The sequence below is a fragment of the Echeneis naucrates genome, chromosome 2, assembly GCF_900963305.1.
Source record: "Echeneis naucrates chromosome 2, fEcheNa1.1, whole genome shotgun sequence".
NCBI lineage: Eukaryota > Metazoa > Chordata > Actinopteri > Carangiformes > Echeneidae > Echeneis > Echeneis naucrates.
Window position 1 is genome coordinate 10,469,338 of NC_042512.1, and position 23,997 is coordinate 10,493,334.

General features: G+C 46.4%; 1 protein-coding gene across 2 annotated transcripts in view; it reads right to left on the reverse strand.

Moving 5' to 3' along the window:
* The window catches only part of nlgn4xa (neuroligin 4 X-linked a), a 55,637-nt gene that overhangs the window by 13,940 nt on the left and 17,700 nt on the right, over positions 1-23,997 (reverse strand). For both annotated transcript variants that reach the window (XM_029516475.1, XM_029516483.1), the window contains one exon: positions 21,794-21,946. In XM_029516475.1, the coding sequence (XP_029372335.1) occupies positions 21,794-21,946 (153 nt within the window). The remainder of the gene's footprint in view (positions 1-21,793; positions 21,947-23,997) is intronic.

Consider the following 23,997-nt stretch of genomic DNA (forward strand, 5'->3'; position numbering starts at 1 on the left):
TCCGCTGACAAGGTCGTGATTTAAAAAGACTGTCAGGGTCGGAGGAGAGCTGTCAATACTGAAATGGAAAACACTCTAATGGCACATATTTAAAAAATACTCCGTGGGATGAATTATGCGAAAGGAAAGACGCTGTCAGACGGACAGCTGATATTAAATTCAAAGAAATGATGTCGATTTTTTTTTTTCTTTTTTTTCTTCCCCCCCCCCCCCGCCAGTTTCGCTCGACAGGCGCAGATAAGTGCTCGGTTAATGTAATGCAATAATAATACTTGGATTACCCGACGGGAAACGAATAAATCACAGCGGCACGAATTTGCCTTATTTCACAGAAACCATAATCGAGCGAGGGGGGAAAAAAAGAAAAAAAGGGAAAAGAAAAATGTCAGTGCACAGCAGGCTGCATGTTTGCATACAGATATCTCTAGAGGATAGTTTTTTTTTTTTCTTTCTTAGAAGAAAGATGCTTCTGGGAATTGTAGTCAGCTCTGACACAACTGTGTTGTGCTTAATATATAAAGCAATTCTTTCTTTTTTTTTTTTTCTTTTTTTTTTCCACAACGGTATCACTGCTGTTGTTGCCACCGCGAAGTCGACCTTGCCATTTGGACGCGCTTATCATTTGCATTCAAATCGTGTTGTAATTCGCAAACGTAACATCAAAGTTAAAACGAATATCTTGAAATACCCTTTTTCTGCTAAATCGAAAGCGTTTCGAACACATTCAAGAGGTCGTGTGACCTTTGACCCCACTTGGCCATCAAAATCGAATCAGTTCGTCCTCTACATGGGACCATCCTTTAAACAAAAAAAAAAAGAACACAATCGTTGTGCGACCTCAATATTTTCGCGCTTCTTCGAGGCTGCGGTCGGTCCTGCAGCAACGCTACGTCGTACAAAGCGGTGGCAACGTTGGCTTGTTATTCGTTTTAAACCCAGCACGTCGGCGACAGCGGCGGCCCATTGCCACGAGCCCACCTCGGACCACGGCGACTTTCGCGACCGCTCGCTCTACCGGAGAAGTTCCAGCGGTTTCTGAAAAGCTGAGAGGTTGCGCGGACGTCCCTCGCTGTTAATCCACACTTTCAACCCGCCAGACACTGAAGGTCTCGAAGTGTTCTGGGGGAAAAAAATGGGCAACAGCACTCACTGATAGCGGGGGAATAAAAAGTTCCCGTGGACATTTTGAGCCTGAGGTGTTAAATATGTGAATATCGAAAAGCGGCGTTGAAGACTTTGGTTTGGAAGATTTATGGCAGAGGAAGAAGAACTGTGGGGGGGAGAAAAAAAAAAAAAAAAGTCAACATAAAAAGATGCTCGTGGCTTAAACAGTTACAGTTTCTGGGCAGTAACTGATACAGAAGCTTGTTATTGTTTCAGGATGAGGCTTTATTTCCGTGCCGTTAGTGACATAGTGATCTCTCACTGAGCCCAGAGGAAGCACTTCATCATCAGCAGCACTCCCACCGCTCCGAGGGAGGGAAGGGGAGCGAGCGGGGGAGGGAGGGAGGGGGGGGGATTAATCCCTCCCCTCCCCTATATGTATTAATGCTGCCTTGACAGGAGCTGGGAGCTTAATGTAGGTCAGTCCCGGAAAAACACACACAGTGGACACGACCACAAGGTCTGAGTGTCTGCTCTGGCTGATTTTTATCTAACTTAAGCAGCACGGTGACTGGAAGCAGAAATTTTTATTTATTTACGTGCTTATTTTTTTTTTTTTTTTTTTTTTTTTTTTTAGTTGTTGCTCCGAGGTGCTTTGGAGTTGAGCTAGCTGTGAGCATCTGACATCTGGTCTAAGAAAGCCTGCTCGTGGCAGTGGGCTTAACTTGTGTTGTGTCGTGCAAGGCCAAATTACGTTTTTAATGATGTGCGCAGGAATAATTATTTATTTGTTTCTTCGAATATAATGAAACGTTTTTATATATAGGTCACAATGACTGGCCCGCTCTTTTGTGTAGCTGCTACCCTCAGATTTTTCACGGAACTATCAGGTTCACACCAACTTCCTCCGTGAGGTTACCCGGTGACTCTAAATAGCTGCCCCGGCAGCGTGAATGTGACCGTGAATGGTTGTTTGTCTCGACGAGTCGGCCCACGTGAGAGGCCAGCAAACTGGTCCAGGGTGAGGCCCGCCCCCCCCCCGGATAAATATAACACTGTCTGTCATGGCAACAAGGGAGTTTGTTCATCGGGACAGAGCCCTTATGGGATGTCTTGGAATTCACCGCGATCTGACCTCAGATAAGCAGAATTAAATAGATGGGACGGACGAAATCAGATCCCCAAACAGTCTACGGTAAGCCTCAAACAGGATTCGGAGGAAGGACTCTGGTCCCTGGACTTTGTACACCCGTCAATCCTCCACGTGTATGGAGAAGCTCCTTTATTTAAAAAAAACAAACAAACAAAAAAAAAAAACACAGCAGCTGTATGAAAGCGCCGTAAAATCCAAACATGATTTTCCCCTTCAAACCTGCACCCCACCACCTCCCTCCCACCAGATAAAGTCCATGTGGTAATATTTAACAAATGAACGAAACGCTGGCATTTCGGAGACACGCGGGCAGATTTCCACTCGACAACAGATGTGTGCTCTCGCCGAGCCAAATATGAGCCCTGTCGGTTTCAGCCGACTTAATCTCCACAAGACATATCAGAGCTGAGATTTTAAAACCCGGAAATACCACCGGAGCGTTATTTAAATGCCACGGCGTGTTATTGGCCACAGTTGCAGTTATATTGTATTTTTTTTTTTTTCCCTCCCCCTTCTTTCTTTTTAAAGCGGCGGCATCGGCAGGGGTGACACAAAGGACGACCTGGCCGAATGCCGAGCGTGTGAGCTTTGGCCACAAAAAGCCAGAGAGCCGTGTCAATGCATCAGTTTAAGTTTGTTTACATCACTTCAGGCGGAACAGGAAAAAGGTCTGGTTTTATATCAAGTTATCAAGTTTTACACACACATAATACGTATAACTTTTGGTCCACCGGACTTTGGAACTATTCAGGGTTCCCCACTCTCCCCCCACCCACCCGCCTCATGATTTCCACCACTGCAAGTATTATCATTTCGCCTATTATTGTAATTACAACTATAATTGTAATTTTCATTGTTAAAAGGGGGGCCCTGAGATAGCGTCTGTTGTGATTTGATGCTGTATAAATAAGAACTGACTTGACATTAGTTACACTGAAATTAAGCCTCTTTTTTTTGTCTTGTTTGGTTTTCGGCCCTCCTCCCTCTATTATTATCACGTTGGAAGAAAGCAATAACACATAATTCAGACCGGGGAGGGGAGGGGGGGGGGGGGGGGGGGGGGGGTGCGCCGAGCTGCTGCATGGTGTGTGAGTAGGGGGCGGAGGCGGCCGAGAGCCCGCGAAGACAATGGAGCGTTTGCGAGTACATAAAAGTGATTTGTCGGCGCGCTTTTGCGCCAGGTTATAGATCGCTGTCAGCAAACCGTTAATTGTAATTGTTGTAATTAAACTGATGAAGTGCAGGAGTTGTTCCTCTTGTGTTTTGGTGTCAAGAGCCACCTCCTCCGCAACTCTCATCTTGAATAAGTCATAGAATCTAATAACGCGTGCGGAGGGTCGAGGCGCTCGGCTCCGCCTCCTCGGGTTCCGCGACACGCCCCGCCGGAGCTCGACGCCGTCTCCCCTGGCGTCCAACAACCGTCGTAGCTCCTTTTGCTACTTTGCCATCTCCCCATGAACGAAAGCTGGCGAATTGTTGCCAAAGCGACGTCACGACGCTAAATTGCGCTTCGACGGGGCAGCCGCTGAGCAAGTGGGGGAATAAAATCTGAGGTTTTCTGATATTCGGCGTGGCGCATCCTTGGTCAGGTGACCCTCCAGGACACTGATTCGACCTGTAGCAATGCAAGCGAGAACTCTAGCGTGTTCAACTTCACGTTTCACGTCACTAACAGCCCAGGCCATGCGGGAGCCAATATGGCGCGTTCACACTGCTCATCACTGCTAAAGCCCCAGAACTGCACGAAAAGCACAGCGCTGCCTCGAATTAATGCATTCAATCACGCTCAACGGCACGCGCGACGCAGTTTCCGCTAATTGCCAGTTTAACGGGGGGGGGGTGGCCTGAACTGTTTCCATTCTTGAGCGAACTTAAAAGTGATGGCGGGAAAGCGGAGCGGCTGCCGCTGCGGAATGCCACATTCAACTCGGGGAGTTGCGATGGCGACCGCTATAGCCTGACGATGTGATGACGACGTTAAAAATGCGACACGTCGTTGACGTATTCGTCATTTTGATTTATTTCTTTGTCAGTACTTCTAGAATGGGGCCTTGAGGCAGTGTCGTGGTTCGTGCTGTAGCCTCACAACGCGACGTTTCGTGGGTACTCCCGGTCCCTCCCACCGTCCAAAGAGACGCATGTGTTGGCCCTCGCCCAAATACAGGTGGGACTGGCTCCAGCGACCCCCCCCCCGTGACCAGATAAGCGGCAGAACCTGAATGAATGGGATTATTTCTACATTGCCTTCGAGATGATTTCATTACATTTAGTGCGTAAGCTTTTCTAAACAATATTGTGACTATATTAATATATAATAATGGTGATAAACTTCTATTTGTAAGGAAATGACCCTGACAAGGATCTTTAATACGCTTTGATACGCTCCTCTTCCACATTCCGCATGCTCAGCACACTCACCTTAATTTGTTCTCTCTCATATGTTCTCTCCACACATGATACGATCGCGAGCAGAGACACAACCTTGACTTCCTCTTAACTTAAAGCAACAGCCTTATTTTATTGTTTTGGCGCGACAATTTAAAAAAAAAAAAAAAAAAAAAAAGAGAAAGACGCAGCCTCCCACCTCTGATGCAAACACTGCAATAAAATAGTTCATTGTAGCTTCTGATTGCCACTGAATGCTTTCACGGGCTTCGATGGTCACAGAGGAACAGCGGATTTATCTTTAAGGTCGTCTCAGATCAAGTTTTACGAGCGCAGCGCCGACGGAAAGGGCGGACTTTGAAATGACTCATCAATGCAGCTCATCCATCCATCCTGTCAGTTCCTTTCTTTTAATAGTTTGAGCACAGCTGAGGAGAAATGCCGCCACTTTAATTATTTGGGGGCCCCGATTTTTAAAGCAGGTAAAACAAAAGGAATCTGTTGTCCAGGGTTTTCTTTCTCTTTCTCTTTTTTTTTTTTTTTTTTTTTTTTTTTTCCCCCCCAGGAGCAAAGCCTTTGATGAGATCTGGCTTCTTTCCCAATAACAAGAGCGCGAGTCTTCTCCTTGTTGTTTACTTTGACAATGAGACGCGTCTGCTTGGCGGCATCAAAGAGAATCGCGGCGAGTTCATTCGCTGAGCTCGGCGAGCGCGCTTCGGGCACAAAAACACAAAAGCACAGAATCTAGAATATCAATGGCATTGATGTGTTTTTGTCTGATTTCCCCCCCCCCCACCACCGACCCCGACCTCGTCCATCTGCGAGGAGGCATCAGGGCTGCGTGCACGGCAACAGAGCGAGAGCTGCTCGGCTTTCAGAAACCGCCAGCATTCCTCCGATAAGAGCAAGCATTGGCCAAAAAGTTCCGGGAATTCTAAACGCGCTCGCACAAATGCGCCGCCGGCGACGCGCTCGGATAATTAAAGTTGAGCTGGAAGTAATTGTGAGTTTCTTAGTGTGTGTAACGGTGTCATAATATTGTGCGATATTGACATGCAGATGTTATATAAATGTCTATCTATAGAAGTACATGCTGGACTTTGAATGCCCTTTTATTTTTTTTCCCCCTACAGCCACATTCTGTCCCTGGTGCGCCGGAGACCGCTTTGCTGTGTCACTGTTAATAATGGCACACAAAGGAAGATACTCGGCTTGATCGCGGATCTGGATCTCCGAGCTGGGCCCCAGGCGTAATCAACAACAACAACAAAAAAAAAAAAAAAAAGCAGTTTCCAACAATTCTCACACGGTCAAATTGAAGCGTGAATTGAAGTTCACTCTGCAGTACCAGAGATGCATTTCAACAGCACGGCTGTTGTATAATCCCGCTCCAGTGTTTGTTTGTTTTGTTTTTTTTTGGTGGTCTGGATAAGATCTTCGCTCAGGTTTTAGATTGCACGCGGACGTGGATTTGAAGCATTTGTATGAGATTAGACTCTGAGGGCGGAACGGTTGCCATGCCCGCTGCAGCGTGGCACTTGATTAACTTTAAGCGGCCGCAAACGGGTTAGAATCGGGGGCAAAATTGACGTGAAAATCAAGCAGCAGGCAGAAACTTTTACACGCGCGCGCGCTCGACAAATTGTAAGTTGCAAGTCAAGTTCCGCTCGCTTGGCCTCCTCGTTGCCCCTCAGCAAAATGCTTCACGGAGTGAAAGTCATCGGTATGCAAGAAAGACGGGGGGGGGGGGGTAATCAATAAAAATGGGGTGGGTGGCCATATTCTGCTGCAGCGAGCCCCCCCTCTCGACTGTGGAAATGTGTGATTGGTTACACACCCATTCAGCCGAGGCGCCACCCCGGTGATCCAGCCGGCGTATGTTCATTAAATTCCGCCGAGCTAATTAGAATCTATTTGACATCCGCGGGGAGACATTTGCGCAGCATGCAGAACTGCACAAACAATTCACGGGCACAAGCAGCCGTGCACATTGCAGGCGTTTTTTTTTTTTTTTTTTTTTTAATGGTGATGGTTGTGGGGGGTCGTTACAGCGTGGAAGGTATTGTATGGTGAGTTAATAAAAGCGAGCCGTAGCCGCACGTGTAATGGGAGCACTTTTTGACTCATTCCTGCTCAAACGATGTAAACAGGCCAACGCCGGCCGACGGCTCATTTGTATTCTCCGACTGCTGACTCACTTCCTCGGGAAGCAAAATCTGCGACTCCATGCATGCAGCCATTCGAAACGAGGACGACTGGCGTATGAGTTTCGTCGACATCAGCTTCATTTCAGAGATGCTTCACGCACGTGGACACAATTCAATTGATTACAACTCATCCAAGCACCACAAATTGTATTTTTTTTTAAGAAAATTCCACAAAACATCAACGTAGGTCTGAGCCGAGAGGGCTGGCAAGGCTTTAAGCTGCAGCCCATGTTTACAAAAATCAGGCAGCGGATAATGATTCATCAGGGGAGCGAAGACGCGATCCTTCATCTGATTATGCCATAACAGTAAATGTGTCACGATTATAGCCGAGGTGGGAACACGTCGCTCGTGTTATTTGCATTTGGGAATGACAACAGTCTGTACCGGTGCAATTATAAAGGCGCACGTCATAATCACAGGAAGAATGTGTTATTTAATCTGTAATCGTCGGGAAAAGAATTAGTAATTTGCTTGTGGTTGCCTCAGAAAAGTCAGTTTGGTAGATGGCTCATTTCATTTGCAAGATCTGTATGACATAATGAAAAGGAAAAGCATTGTATGACGATCGGCATTAATATCTTTACTCCACTCTCTACTTGTGGTTTTATCATGTTTTTGAGATTCTGATTCATGTGGGAGAAGCTATCATGTCATATTTTACCCCAAGAATATCAAATATGGAAAGCGGCAATCAGTCGTAAGTCAGAAATTTTCCGACTGCGCGTTTTTTTGCTCGTCCCTTTGTCCTGACTGACTGAGCTCCCGTTCTCTAGTAAAGAGCCGAATCCGGAACATTTGTTTGCCATGTTGTGATGTAGAAATTTATTTATTTTTTTTTTTGGGGGGGGGGCATTACTTTAAAATAAAAACTCTTGTGATTCAGGCGATTATGTTCTCAGCTAAGCGAGGACACGGCGGCTTGAGAGCGCTGGCCCCGCTAAAGACGCCGCCGCCGTTCCTGCAGGACGTTGAACCAAAACTTTATGTGGTTGCGTTCTATGAGGGGGGTGCGACGATGAGCCCCCCCTCCACCCACCGAGGCACGTGACTCCTCCACTCGTTTGCCGAGTTGTCAGGCTCCTGACCGTGTGGGGCAACTTAATTTCCGTCGGCGGTGCGAAGGCCGCCGCATGCATCATTAAAGCCCCGTCTTCACGGTGCTGTCGATGCGACGCCATTAACGAGAGTCAGGCCAGCCAGGAAGGATGAATCAAAAATGGGCGCCCGTTGCCTTCCAGGTTGTGTTTCCCTCCAGAATATTTTGCCTTTTCTCTGCCTTTGCATTCCCTCTCCCCATCCCCCCCCCCCCACCCCGACCCCTTCTTCATTTTTCAAATTGCTCCCGAAACCTAGCCAGCCGTGGCAGATCTGCATTGGCGGAGGACGGAATGAGGGCACACGGAGAGGAATACATTTTGGGGAATGAAACATGCAGATCGTTCAGCCCCCAGAAAGAGAAAGAGGGTTTTGTTTTTTTTTTTAAAGAGGGTGAAGGAATCGCTTCGTCATTCCAGAGGATATAAAAGCTGACCTTCAGAGATCCTCGTGGACGGATGAAGACGGCGATTTTTTTGGTGATTGATGTCTTATTTCATTTAATAGCGGCGATGAGAATTCCAATCAAAGTCAGAGCCAGACGGCCGACCGGGCTTCGTACTTTTAATCTACCTTCGACATTTTTGTAAAGTTTTTTTTTTTTCCCTCCTTTGTTTGTTTTGACCCAACTTTTCTTTTTCCTGGAGCTTTTTCGTCTCTGCTGCCTTTCTTTCCTTCCTTCCGTGCCACCCTTCCTTTCCTCCTGCTTTGGCCAAACCTTTCCCTTTTTCAAATGTTATTTTCTGTTTTGTTTTGGTTTTTTTTTCTGTCTCTGACATGTCTCACCAACACCTTGAGGGAAGTTTTGTCACAATCACCGTTCACCTTCAGCGTAGGCGAGCTTCCTTTTGTATCCTCGTATCCCATATTTTTTTTGACAACTTGAAGCAATATTTGGAAATTTGAAATACCTGTTTGTATTTGGACCTCAATTGTGTATTTGTCGATACAGTTTTTCATCTATCCTTCATCACATCAGCAATTTGACTTTTTTTATTTTCAACTTTCTGTTCCTGTCCATTCGCCCTTCTTTCCCGATATACCGCCATCCCATTTCCATGAAATTCAAAGTAAAAACACTTTGCTCAGTAATGTTTTCTGGGAGCGGGGTGGGGGGGTCCCCGACCTATTAAAGCTAAAGTGTCAGGCCCCTGTGAGGCCATTCCAACTGAGATTCTGCGTCGTGTAAAACCGCAATGGAGGCGTTGCTTGTGACACTATCACGCTTAAAACACTGCATAAACGCTTCAACACTGTTATTGAGGGAAGGCCGATTGGTGGTGGAAAAAGACCATGGAAGGGTGACGTTTCTCTGGACTCCTCCCCTTTTTTCTTCCCCGTTTTCTCCCTTTGTACGACCGGAGGAGGAAGGTGAACAGAGAGGGTCAGACATCAGTGGAAATTTGGAGGCCTTCGCAGAGACGGGGGACCTCACAGCGAGGCTTAGGAAGCTTTCTGCTCTGACCTCAGCTGAGTTTGACCCCAATCCCCCCCCCCCCCCCCCTCCATTCCCCCTCTCCTCCTCCCACCTGCGACGGCGTGCGAATTGCAGGGGTGTATGATGTGTGACAGAGCTGTCACAGGTATCAATCCCACCGCGCGGCAAATCCACCAGCTTGTGCCGAGAAGCACAGAGAGGGTAGGCTGGGTGGGGTGGGCGGCGGGGAAGTAATTGGGTGGGGGGGCACGAGGAGGGCAGCTGGGAGGGAGGTGGAATCTCGGTCGAAATGACAACTCGGTGTTAGTGATGCAGGGGGAGCAACACACTTCCCCGTCCTTGCGGACCATGCTGTCTTGCGGACTTTCTGCTGAAGACTCACAGGTCTTTGTCGACTTGTGCAGTAAAAGCTGATGTGTTTTATGGAGCTGGACACGCACACACACACACACACACGCAGCGGAGGCTGAGACAGTTAAAACCAAAGCAGGGCAGGTAAGAGGGGGCAGGGCAGTTTGTGGGAGGTGGCACTTCAGTGGCTTGGGGTTAATGTAGCGCAAAACAGCTAAAGGAACCACATTATTTCACAATTAAATCAAACATCGCCTCAATGACAAGCATAAAATTTTATTTGCAAACTGATAAATGGGTGAAAAATATTCAAAAACCATGTTAGGCCGTTTTTTTAACCCAACCTTTGATGGGCAGTTTGGATTTATTTCAGTTGGCAGCATTCCCGCTAAGCTGCTAAATTTAGAGATCATTAGTCTGCGAGTTGAAGTCAGAAGTGGCTGAAACCTGTATTCTATCTGACCATGGTATTGACATCAATGGGAAAATGTCCCTGCTTCCCCCCTCGGTTTATTCGCACAGTCAACAGTTTCTGAATGCGTTTTTGGTCTTGGTGTCTATTTTCAAATCTTTGCAATCTTTTTTTTTTTTTTTTTTTTTTTTTAATGGTTCCATTTTGAGGAAAGTAGACCATCGAGCGCTCCGTCAATCTCAATGTGAGATCCCATTAGGCCGGCTTTTAGTTGCCGGTCCCGGTTACGTCATTCGCTTCCTGTTTTATTTTCAGTCCAGGTCCTGTCTTTTTTTTTTTTTTTCCCCCATCCCTCCCGTGTGCAGAGCATTCCAGAGTTTTTCTCTGACTGACTGACAAGAAATGACCTTTTGAACCCATCGCCCGTTGTGCATTCTGGCCTTGTTTTTTTTTTTTTGTTGGTGCGATACTCGAGGCTGGCGATCGTTGACAGTCCACGCTGATGCCTGCTGGACCGTGAGCACCTCAACGGTCCCAAGTGGTGTTCTGCGACACTCCGACATTTTATATTCTTGAATAGAAAAGAATCTCTTTTAATCGTGTGTGTGTGTGTGTGTGTGTGTGTGTGTGTGTGTGTATGAAATTGATTTCGATTTTTTTCAATTTAAAAAAGACGAGTGTTGAGGTACGGAATAGCTGCGTGTTGGACTCCCCCTCTCGTCAACGTCCGCAGTGAAATCACAGCGGCACTGAACACTGGACACACATCACTGCTCGGGCTAGATCTGGGTCACAAGGCATTAAATCCCCTTGTTCATCAGCTGCCCTCACACAAACACACACACACACACACACACACACAGCAACCCACTACCATCACCTTGCTGCATACCATCTGTCCTCCAAGCACGGGGCTATCAAATCCATCAGGGTCTAAGAGGTCAACCACCATAGAGCTGTCGCAACGCACGTGAACTGACCAGCTGACAATGCGCGCAGTGTGTGTGTGTGCGTGCGTGCGTGCGAGCAACACAACTCACAGCTGGATAAGAATTTAACAAGACCCACCCTCTGACAGACAGAAACATTATCAGGCTGCAGCAAATCCAAAAAAAAAAAAAAAAAAAAAAGTAGTTCACCTTGAATTTTCAACTTTTCAGCTGTTTTAATCTTTTGGCCACGCGCAAAAGTATTTTCCCTTTTCTTACTCCGCCGTTATAATTCTGTAAATATGGTGATTTTATGTCCACAAATGCCCCGTAAAGCCGGATTTCCATCCGTCTTCGATCTTTCTTCAAAACGCATTATGGCAAAAACAGACAACAGAGTCGGGTTTTAATCGCAGCACATCCATCATTGGGATGCAATTACATTTCGAGACTGCAAACTCAGGCGGGATCTTTATTGATGCTGACTTGAAAGTGTACCATATAAAAAAAATTTAATAAAGAAATAAAAAAAAAAAAGAAAAAAACAACCCCCACACACATTAAAAGTTGAGTTGCGTCGCATTTCTAATGTTTTATCTGAAGTGTTGATTTAAAAAAATAATAATAATCCCAGTGTAGTTTTGCGTCTCCTCTCTCAGGTTTAAGTGAAATAATGTCATGCCATTTTGTAAAAAAAAAAAAAAAATATATATATATATATATATATATATCGTAATTGCTTACAGAATCAAGCTTGTGATTCTTTCGCCGTATTAATGTGGTAAATGATTTAGGAAATGTGAAGGAATTCTCTGAACGTGAGCAGGACGGACCGACTAACCCCTCTTCTCCAACCACCCGCGCCCCCCCCCCCCCCCCCCCCCCCAACAAAACAAAAAAAAATTTATAATCCAGGTGAAGGACGATGACCTCGATGAGAACATCCTTTTGGTATGTGTCCATGAATCGTCCGTAGAGGAAGACTTTACCATTCTTGGTCAGACTGCAGGCTGCAGGACACTGATGCATGCTGATGGAAGTGACCATAAAAAGGAGGAGAGACAGACAGAGATGGGCCGAGACAGGAGGAGGTGAAGGGGGGGTCAGAAAATAAAGGACTGTCTGGACGGAGGCAGATCAGCAGAGATGAGGAGGAAACAGAAAAGAGCCACGCCGGCTGAATTCGCCCATAAAATCTCAGCACAGCTGGTGGTTTGTTTTTGTTGTTTTTTTTTTTTTTTTTTTTTCCCCCTCTCGACCATAAAATGCTTCAGTTGCTCTGACATTCGCTCTAACTTACGAAAATCAATCAAGGGGAGGAGATGAGAAAACTGACCTCGGTGCAAAAAACAAGGGAGCGCCAGGAGAGATTCCGTTCAACCAAGCACCGGCTCGCAGCTATTGCTTTTCGTCGTCGTGCGGCGCTTGGCTCGGGGCGCCCCGATCAAATTCACGCTCCGACGGGTTTTCTGCGAAGGAGGAAAGGGGGGCAGGAGTTCTGCATGATGAACACTGAAGGGCGAGCGCTTGCGCATCACGCCGACCGCCGAGGGCCGCGGAGGTGGCTGAGTGTGCAGGCTCGAACCGGAGAAAGGTCGGCACGGTGGGAAAGAAAAATGAAACAAAAGAAGAGCTTTGCATGAAACAGCATGCAAATTGAAGACGCAGCCGAAGTTTGGTCAGAGTTGGTGCGACGACGTTGAATTTGAGGCAGACCTCAAAGAAAAACAAAAAAAAACAACATGGTGGAAATTGTTGTCAGGGCGTAATCCAATGAATTCTGTGGGACTTAACTTTCAGAAAGTCAGCGAATCAATGTTTGTTCCACGTTCGACATATCGACCTCTGACCTCTGACTCTGGATCGCCGGAAATCACCGGCTTCAAACGGCACTGAGTGGCAGCCATTTTTAAATATAGTTGTGGCTTTTGTACGACACCCTGCAGAAAGCTGTTTGAACCCCACATAAGTCCCGCCGTTTGCCTCCTGCACATCCCCAGTCCCCGTTCAGCCTCCACCCGGGGCAAGAGAGACGAGCAGACCACCTTTTGCCCTCGCCCCACCCAAACGTGGCACAACGCATCAGAACATGTCACATCAGCGGCATCAACGTGCTGCTGGGAAGCATTTTCCAACCCTTCGCCTCACTAGCAGGCGCCAGACGACGAGGCCTCCACCTCTTTCGACAGGAAGCTGTTGCTTTTCTGTTTGTTTTTGTTGAGCTTTTCTTTTTTCCTTTTTTTTTTTTTTTTTTTTTTTTAATTTGTCCAACATTGTAAATGATGACACGTGGGAACTGAAATCTTGTCAACCAGCTGGTGGAAGGATCGCACACCATCATGGCAGATTCCTCTCCGCCTGACAGCCGAGCGCTCACCTCTTTGACTCCCAAACAATTTTGAGACGGCTTCCGAAACGGCAGGCGTTATCGCATCATCAACGGCTGACCGAGGAGAAATAATGAAATAAAATAAAATCAAACAAAAGGAAGCGAAGATCAAAGCAGCTGCTCGCGAGTGTCTTTGGGTGCGAGGCGAACGTTGTCACAGGCGAGGGGAGTCCATCCTCATCTGTCTTAACTGGCTCCCTCTTTCTGAATTTCGGTCCCCTTAAAGCGGGAACGTGAAAGCCTGCAGATGTTGCAACTTCGGTACCATCCTCTGCTTTTACCCGTCTTCAGGTGCGACACGCTCTTCGCCCGCAACAGAGATCGCGTGCGATTTCAAACCTGACAAGCGACGGCGGGGCGCCTTCCCGAGTCGACCGAAAACAAAAGCTGCCGCTTGCCAGCTTTTCACCTCGCTTGTCATTCAGATTCCCGGGCCTAAGCTCCGCTTTGAAATGCTAATACACATAAAAAAAAAAAAAAGAATAAATAAAGAATATCGAAGATAAAGGTTAACCACTGGGTAAACTATTTTGATGAAATCAAAGCAACGCACACATCAAAGCTGCATGAATGCGACATCAACCCCTCTGAATATTGTGTGCATGAATTTGTGTGATGTCTTGTAAAGCCCAGATGACAGATTGTGTAGTAGAAGAAGGCCAAACAGAGCGATTTTGTCCAGCCCGTGGCACAGGAGCATCCGACCCCATGACTCCTCTGCGCCTCCGAAACTGGGTCAAATCCCGCCAGGGTGGAGGGGGTAAATCTGTTTTATGATGTGGCAGGTTTGGCTCCATTTAAGCAAAGATGTCATTCGGTTGGCTGAAGAATCCGGATTTGACCGTCGGCAGGGAACAGAGAGACCATTTGAATTTCAACTCGAGTGTGCTGGATGAATATTTCAGCTCATTTAAATAATAGCAAATAGAAAAAAAATAAAATAAAATAAATATAAAAAATGGACGAAAGACTGACATGTGAGTTAAAAAAAACAAAACAAAACATACAGCAACAAACAAAATGGCTGACAGGCGAGAAAACGCTCTTGCATTTTAATTTTTAATCGTTTCGCATCAATGATGATTGTTAAGCTGAAGTCTCGAGGTGATATCGAGGTCCAATGAGTGACCGTAACTGCAGAGCCAATAAAGACAGGCCGCTCTGTATCCCGCCGGACAGCAAATCAAACCACCGCGACGCGTTGCTGTCACGGATTAAAAGCTAATGCGGCTATCATCCCTGTCGTCCCGCTGCACTTAGCCGTGTCTGATTTCGATGATTTGTGCATTATTATTATTATTTTTTTTTCGTGTGTGTGTTTTTGCTTTGTCAAATTGACCATTTGGATGGTTGTTTCCTTCCATTACCCTCCAGACCTGCTGCGCCCCGCTTTTCAATTCAGGCGAAATGATGCCCGCCATCTCGTCCCAACCGTAATTGCGGAAAATTCATTTGTACCCTGCAATTATCCCGACTACCCCCTCTGCTTACAACAGCGTTTATTCAAAAAGGGCAGTATATCGCCCCTCATCCAACAGGTTCCTCGGAGAAAATAGGCTGGAGGAGGGTGGGAGGGAGGTGTCAGGGGGGGTGGTTGTCATCGCCGCTGCAGCCGTCATCTGTCATGGAAGGGGCCGGCCAGGGAGATTGAAAACAACACAGCCTCGGATCAGGGAGATTTACTGAGGGACTGGGAGAAAAAAAAAAAGAAAAAAGAAAAAACCCTCTCTTAACCAAACATCCTGATTTCAGCTGTGTTATCACAGCAGCGGCCATAATCAGCCCTGTCCATGCGCAGGTTGAGGCCGTCATTGGTGGGGTGGCAGCATCCATCTCCTCCCGGGCTGAAACCATCTGGGGCTTTTTATTTATGTTTTTTTTAAACTGCCCCCCCCCCCCCCAAGCCTCTCAAATCCCCCTCTAGTGCATCTGTTGCATTCTGCATGACAAGCAGCTCCTAAAGCTTTCAAAAGAGGAAAAAAAAAAAAAAAAAAAGTCACGCCTAAGATCGTGAAAGAGTCCTCAGCCAACAGCATGTGGCCTCCCGGTTTTCTTAAGGGAGGAGATACACAACTTCAGCGTGAATATCAGTACAGTTTGCCTGGCTTTTCGTTTGGAATCACAGCGAAGGCCAAGCATGCTGGGGGGGGGGGGGGGGAGGCGGACCTTTAGAAGCCGGGGTTCCGGGTTAGAAAACATAAAAAGTCACAGGGGCTGGAGTTGTGATCATTTGTTCTGATTTTTAGAGCAAAATGGAGTGTTCTTAAACTGAGCTTCACAATCAGCTGACGCCAGTGACTTTGTGATTTCACAACAAAGCTGCCACCGCCCCCCCCCCCTCCCCCTCGAAATGTGGCCCACCTGCTCTGCAATCCACATTTTATTGTTTCACTCAGGAAAGAGGAGAAGGCGCCTCTGTGAAATCCCCAGATTTTTTTTTTTTTTTTCATGGTTCGCTGATAAATTCACTGTTTAATTTGTGCCGAAGTCGTAATGATGATGAGCCGACTCGCGCAATGTTTAAAGCTCACGGCTAATTGCGCCATTTGGAACCTTTTCCCTCTTGAGCATAACAGCTCATGCCTTGTCCCCGAAATTAGGCCCCCGAAAATTAGGTTCAACCAAATGTTTTATCTTTTTTGATTCAGCCAAAAGCACTGAAATACAAAGAGGCCGTCCAAAAAAAAAAAAAAAAAAAAGAGAAAAAAGAAACGAGACACGAGCTCAATCATCACGTGTTGCCGTCACAAACGAAGCCCACGTTTCACTAACCTGATAACCCGAACGGGTTTGAAAGATGCTGTCACATGAAGGCAGGAGGGGGAAGTGAGAGGACGCCGCCTGATTAGTCAGGACTTGCGACAGCAGCCCTCGTTGTCAAAAGCGCACATGGAGCTCCATTCGTCATGTTAACGACTGTTTTTGCCAAAGCGACAGATGACTCAGCTCTGACCCCCCCCCCTCCTCCTTACCGCCCATCATGTGCACCGGCCAAGACTAAAAACATGTTGTGCACAGCGCCTTTTTATATATTTATTTTTTCTTGACGCACAGTACGAGCTCCAGCTGCAGCCCTCTGCCTTTCTGTGTCACGTCAGATGGCATCACCTCATCGTCTGACTCGTGGCTGGATCAGGGTATCCGCCGCTGCTGATTGTCATGAGACGGCTACAGCGACGGCTCACATGTTGTTGTCACTCTGCTGCTGGGGAGGGAGGAAGCTGGGTGGGGGGGAGGGTGGGGGGGTTGTTTTGGGTGGTAATGACCTCCTCCCAGCCATGACTGTCCTTGCAGGCACAGGAGTAATCATAAGGAGGAGGAAGTTGCAGCTGCCCCTCCGGCTACAAATGAGGGCCACTAAGAGGCCGGAATAGAAGCAAGTGAAGCAAAAAATAAGATGATGGAAAAGCAGAAACGTTGGTATTTTGGCTTGCCCAGTCTGGGCTAAGACACATCAGGCTAAGCTAAGCTAAACCCGGCTTGCGGTTCCGCTATAGACCGGCAGTGATTCAGTCAGACCTGGCAAAAGATATAAACCAGCTTACAACCTGCTCCTGAAGTAATTTTAGTCTCCATAGCTCATCATTTTATTGATTTAAGTTATTGTGGCACCGCGAGGGGTACTTGCGTCAGCTTAAAAAAGGCTGCCGCAGCGCACGCTACGAATCCCAGAAGGCCGCGCGGCGACCTCCAACTGGTGCAACGGTCGAGCAAGTCGGAAACTTGCTTGAGATTGATTTTTATTTGGAGGGATGTCCTTATTTGAGGCTGAACTTTGGGGGAAATAAAACTTTGACTTTTGTTTGTCCTTACTAAGTTGCACTGCCCCCCCCCCCCAATGACATTGCATTATGCATAATCAATGGCACGACCACTTTGACTAATCTCTTGCTTCCACAAACACTCCACTTCTTTGTGCACGCTTTTTTGGGATTTTGGAGTTTGAGAAGGAATTAGGCACTGCAAAGATTGTCGGGGGTGGGGGGGCGTAATCAAGCCAAAGCCACTTTTCAGAAAACTGTTGCCACCACAGGCTCTATGTCCCTGCTGACACAGTGCCTACAGTTTATCCTCCAGAGGGAAATGCAACAGTTTAACACGCAGCTCCTGCCAAAAAAAAAAAAAAAAAAAAAAAGAAAATCTCTTGACGTTTACGTTCCTCTAATTCTTCTTCTTCTTGTCCTTCAGAAAAAGAAAAGAAAAGAAAAAAAAAAAGCCACAACAGGATTTGTATTAGCTCAACAAAATCGGTTTAAAGTCCTGTTGTGTGAATTAACATAAAATTTAATTATGAGTGAATGGATCAATAAAGTGAGTAAACAGGAGGATGAGCTGAGTGAAAGCTGATTTCTGCTTTTTTTTTTTTTTTTTTTTTCCCCCCCTTCCTGTTCCTCTGTTGTCTCGAAAGCCAGGCGGCAACACATCTCCATTGGGCATCAATAGTCATGTCACGTCTGGCCGCAACGGGCAGCGGGGAGGGACGGAGGGAAGGGAAAATGGAGAGCGCCATGTGCCGCTGACAGATCCCAGAGCAGTGTAATGAAGCTCACCGTCACTCTGGCTCGGGTGACAGCTTCCTGAGGCCAGATGGCAGTCCTGCGTTTCCAAGAGACCGCATCCTGGCACCTCCCCGACCCCCCCCACCCCCGTCCTCCCCCCACCTCTCTGCTGGAACTGAAATCTGGATATGCTGACGGTCCACAGCTCTGGTGCAGGCTACAACCCGTGGGCCCCCGAGACATTTGAACCTGTGTGTGCTGCTGCCGCCTCTCTGAGCAGCCGTAATTGCACATGCTGGCCTTCAAGGGTCGGCGTTTTGGAGCTAGATCCAGCACGGAAGAGACAGCTCGAGCTTTGAAAAGCCTTGATTGGTTTAAATGGGTGAACAACGATTTAAAAAAAAACAAAAACAAAACAAAGCAACAAAAACAAGACAGCGATACTGACGTGCATTTCTAATAACTTTGAATTAGTTTGGTTTCAATGGTGTGTGCGTTCGGAAGACTCAAACACTTTGTAATTTGCAGTAATGCTTCACTTTAATAATTTAAGGACGTTTCCTCGAAAGAACTCTGTAATTTCCTGCTAATTATAAGCAAAACAGAGACGGCGCTCAGTTGGTTCACGTCCAGTTCACTAATTCTCGTAATTGCTGGCATAACCCCGGCGAGTCTTTTTTTTTTTTTTCTTCTTCTTCTTCTTCTTCAACAGGCATTTAGAGCACTACACATGGAAAAAAAAAATCTACTTGCACACAGGGAAACATAAGCGAGCAATATATTTCCTATTATTAAATGTTAGGATTTTTAGGATTTGTTGCAAACTTCCCGGGTGTTAACAAATGAAGCGATTTACTCGACTTGGACGTGCCCTGAAGCTCCCTGACGTTGTTGCTTTAAGGAGGGGAAAAAAAACAAACAACAAAACCTCGCAACTGCTTCTACAACGTCTCACATGGCTGAGCTTGGACCAACACCAAAACACTTAGATCCAGGCGCTGCGCTGCCACTTTTCCTGACCTGAAGGAGTTGGAGATGATCATCCTGACAGCACTGTTGTCCAATTATTGCTGTAGGTGGATAGCGCGGTGTCACGGCCTGCACAGAGGCTGGAAATAAAAACTGAACAGTCCGGGTGCGTTTGAATCTTACGTCCTGAATCTTTTTTTTTTTCTTTTTTAATGAACGCAGCTTCCGGACCCGATTCTCATCCTGGTCCTGGTGCTTCAGCCGGTACGCCTAGATCGTCCTCTCATCAGCCCCTGCCGCAGTTGAGCCCCCGGTTTTCCACGTACTCCTTCACCAGATGGTTCAATCTTAACTGTCGAAGGCCCTCGGGAGTAAATTAAACCTTGAGATCCCTCAGGCTCCGGATCAGGATCCGCTTCCTGGCCCGGTCCTCCTGCCCTCACCGGCGGCGACACTTTGCGGCCTCCCCTTCAACTTGCTTTTCTCTTCAGCCGCTCTTAAAGATTAATTATTGGTTAGAACAGTTTCTTGCCTCATCGGACTTTGTTGCAGCAGTGAAGCCTCGGCCCGCCAGGATTGACAGCCTGAGCCACACTTGGCAGCAAAATAATAATAATAATAATAATAAGCATGGAGCATTTCCGCATAAACATGTTAGCTGCAACCAGCCGACACAGATCTAGCATTGCGTTGTGTTGCTTTCTTTTTCTAGTGTCAGAGTGTACAGGGTTAATTCTCGGGGGCCAAATAACTGCAAAGCGTCCGGTTACAATCTGTGATAACAGAGCGTCTGTGGTTAGTTCACTGTCTGTCGGAAAAGTGGGACAGAGAGGATGGACTGCCTTTGGTCTATTTCATGGGAGTTTTTTTTTTTTTTTTTTTTTTTTTTTTTCCCTCTTCCTTCATTTTCTTTTTTTCCTCATACTCATAAATTCTTTCATTTTCTTCTTGCAGCTGCTCCTTTCCAAATTATGAAAAGCCGTGACCCCCCGAGGGGTCCGTGGTGCAGTTGCCCATTTTTACCTGGTGGGTTGATAATCAGGTGTGGATTGCAGGCAGATGGAATGAAGCCGTGTTATGAGCTGCAGACTATCTGAATAATTACCAGTTAGCAGATGATGTACGTTCTGACTTTGTGGCTTCCGAAATACGCAGCTCTCTGTCTTGCCTCCCTCCTTTTTTTTTTTTGGTCTATATCTGTGCTCTCATCTGCATTCCCCTTTCTCTCTGTTGCTCTCCGCCACGCACACTTTTCCAGAACACCCACCACCCCTCCCCCTCCCCCTCCCGGCTCTTGGGCAACTAAATATAGTGACTGGTGCAGACAGCTCGGCCTTATAACGAATGTTTAATCAGAGCAGCAGGGGCAGCGGCGGTCCGGTGTGCCTTGGCTTCCTCTTCAACAGATGTCGAACCGCACCAAGAACAGCAGCAAATCCAAACAAAACCGCATCAGAGCCGAGACAACGAAGACCAGCTGAACGTCGCGTCTAATACCGAGATACAGGCGGCTCAGGGCTAAATCTAAATCCATGAAATAAGATCATTTAAGTGCATTTAGTATCGAGGCTAATATCACTGGCCTACAACCGGATGGTGCGTAAGAACTCCCGATCCACATTAAGCAGGCGTTTAGTATAAAAATATGAAATATCCTCCACATATTCAACATCAGAAAACCTGAGCTAATCATCCATCCATCACCCACAGGAGCTAATAGGAGTGCTAGTAAAGGCTGTGATGGATAAACACGCACAAGTAAAGAAGCAGCGTTCCAATCAAAGGCTGACTCCCAATCGTCCCCATCTTCATTCACAAATCGACCAAATGTAGTAAAAGAAATAAATAAATATGGGGACTTTAACTGCCCAGGTTGTTTAGTTGACGGTTTTGTTGTCCGCCCAATTTACAGGGTCCCTTTTTTGTTTTCAGGCTTCACTTCCACAATAAACGCAAGACACAAAAGCAACCGGCTCAAAGAGAGGGATTTCAATGCAGAGAGGATAAAATTTCAAACTCCACCCGCCGCCCCCCCCCCCGAAAAACATTTGATGTTATCAGCCTCTGCTGAGACTCGAACATTTTCTTGGACATTCACGAGGCTGATTCTTAATGTCAAAGGCAAGATAAAGCATCTCTGGCTCTGCCAAGGAAAAAAGGAGGAAAAAAAGAAAAAAGAAATGCCTTCATCTCAGAGACGGAAACAAAATAAGATGCATGGCGCTGGGGTGGCGTCGATGGCGGCTCCGATACCAGCGGATTCAACTTTTTCATTTTTCTTTTTCTTTTTCTTTTTTTAAGCTGCTTGATGTTTCACTAGTGCGGCGTGGCTGAAGTAATTGAAAAGCCGACAAATCTAAGCGTCTTTGTTCAATTTGCATGCCCTTATCTCGCGCCGTGCGCGGGTCATCACGCGGGGCTGCGTCGTCACGCAACCATTTGAAGTCGTTCGCAGTCGCTGAGAAAGAAAAAGGACAAGTAAATAAAATAGAAAAAAAAAAAAACCATCAGCAACTGTCTGGCACTGGCAGGAGGATGTGCATCCGACGTCTCCGCGTGAGAATGGTGAAGCATGCTCGATCTGCCATGATAAAAATAGATGGTACCGTACAGACTCAAGCCATCAATGATTTAAAAATATGCCCCCCCCCCCCCCATTAAAAAAAGCAACTGTGCACCCAAGCAGCAACTTGACTGTCAAAGTTTTCCTTTTTTTTTCTTTTTTTATATTTTGCTCATAGACCAAATGGCAGGAGCAAATTAGACATTAAATCAAATTCAGACTCCCTCAGACTCCCCCCCCCCACCCCCCCCAAAAAAATAAAACCCCAAGTAGAATCTCAGATCGGGTGAACTCACCCAGAACTCCGAGCCGGTAGTTGATTGTGATGACGATGACGTTGCCGTAGCTGGCCAGGATGCTGCCGTCGATCATGTTGCCGGTTCCCTCCATGTAGGAGCCCCCGTGGATGTAAACCATGACCGGCTTCAACCCGTTCTCGTCGTGGATATCTGCAAAAGGAAAGGAGGGAAGGGAAGGCAAACGGAGGGTGAAACGTCATATGCCATCCAACGGATCCATCTGGGAGGCCGAGAAGATTTCGCGTCGGTCAGGGTTTTAAGAAAGGAAGAGCACAGACGCTGTTTTCAGAGCGACGAAGAACGCTAAATACAAGGCAACCACTGGAGATCACGAAGGTCCTCAAAGTCCCGAAACCTCAGTGAGCGGCAAATTAATTACCTCTGAGAATTAAAGTGATGTTCTAACGGCCATAATAAGACCCGGAGAGGCCCAGTGCCTCAAGTGTACTTTAGCACTTCCAACGCACTTCGTCTTCACTAATAGAGCATTTAATCTAATTAAATTCATTCGGCGACTGCTGCGTTAGTCTTTATCTACATATAGAGTGAAAATAAATGGATGCACTGAACACAACACAATAGAGTGTAGCTTTTGAAGCAACAGAGAGAAGAAATCGTTCAAGTAAGTTGCAAACAAAAAAAAAATCTGCAGCACAAATGGGGAAAATAGAAAAGTCGGCACTTGTGCTGTGCTTGCCGCACTTCTGCTACCGCCTTCAGTCCAAAGACACGCACACAAACAAACAAACAAAAAAAAAAAAAAAACAACTAAATGAACTTAAACCCATTGACAACTTTTTGTGGTGGCAATAGCTTCTATCGTATGTGTTCTAAGTTGAGCCACTTGTCCTCATATTTAATGTCATTCTTTGACACCTACAGCCGACAAAATAGCAATATTGCTGCCATAAACTAATACCAGTCAATATGGCAGCCTGAATGAAACCCCAGGTTGCTGGTAGCAACACAGATGGTACTGTAGGATGCATTCAAATGCAATATTTGTTTTGGAATATTTTTTTCCCTATTTGTTTCCATCCCAAAAATGGCAAAACCACCAAGAGGGGAGTTCAATTTCTTTTTTTTTTTTTTCTTTTTTGGAGACTAACAATAGCCAAAACCAGCGGTTGCCTCTCAGCAGTTGTTTTCAGGATTCAGTGTTTGTAAAAAAAGTCACTTGCCTTCCGGGAGGAGGAGTCTGACAAAACAATAAAAAAAAAATAAATAAATAAACAAACAAAAACCCAATAATAATAATAAAAAAAAAAAAAAAAAAAGACTTGCACGGAGATCCGACATTAGAAGGGCGATCGCCGTCATGAAGCTGAAGCTAAGCTGCGGCTAAACAGCTCGGAGAGAGTCTCGGTCACTGGGGATGCGCGGTAATGTGTTGGGGGGCGGGGTTAGCGAGTAGTTGCTAAATTGTTGCACAAATTGTTGGTGTTCGCGGTGGTTTGACATTTCTCACGCGGATCTCCTGGTGAGAGCTCTGGCTTTAACCCTGCAATCTCTACATCCGCCGAACCCACCGCCCGCCTCCAATTGTTCTCTTTGTAATCCTCAGCCAGTGCTGCAATTAGGCCAGATGAATACCTTGTTTATGAGGCTCTCCGGTTGTGATTAAGCCGGGTGATTAGTACATGTGTAGGTGCTGATTATGAATTAAGACTAGGTCATTTGCATGAGGGAAGATGGAAGGAGACGATATAAATCCCAAGAGCAAGCACGAGTTTGCAATAAATCAGCCGGCATCATCATCATCATCATCATCATCAGCATCATCATCAGCAGCAGCAGCAGCAGCAGCGTCAAAGCTGATGAGCACAAACTCCGCCAGGTTCTCGCCACCAAGATCTGATGTGGGCCGGGAATAGCTTGTGAACAGATCTTTTCACCTCACCCCTTTTTAACCCCAAAAAAAAAAAAAAAATTTTTTTAAATAAATAAATAAATAAAACTCCACACAATAGAAGTGTGAATGTAGCATCTCTCAGATCTCCTGCGCCGAACAAATTCGCTATCCGCCTCAGAAGCCTCTCAAATGTCGCACGGGTGCGTGCTAAAGAGAAATATCACCTCCACTGCAAAAAAAAAAAATAAATAAACAAATAAATAAATAAAGCAAATATGCAGCAACAAATTTTTTCGAAGCATCTGCTTGAATGGAACGAGCGTTTCATGGAAACGCGGCATGCACACAG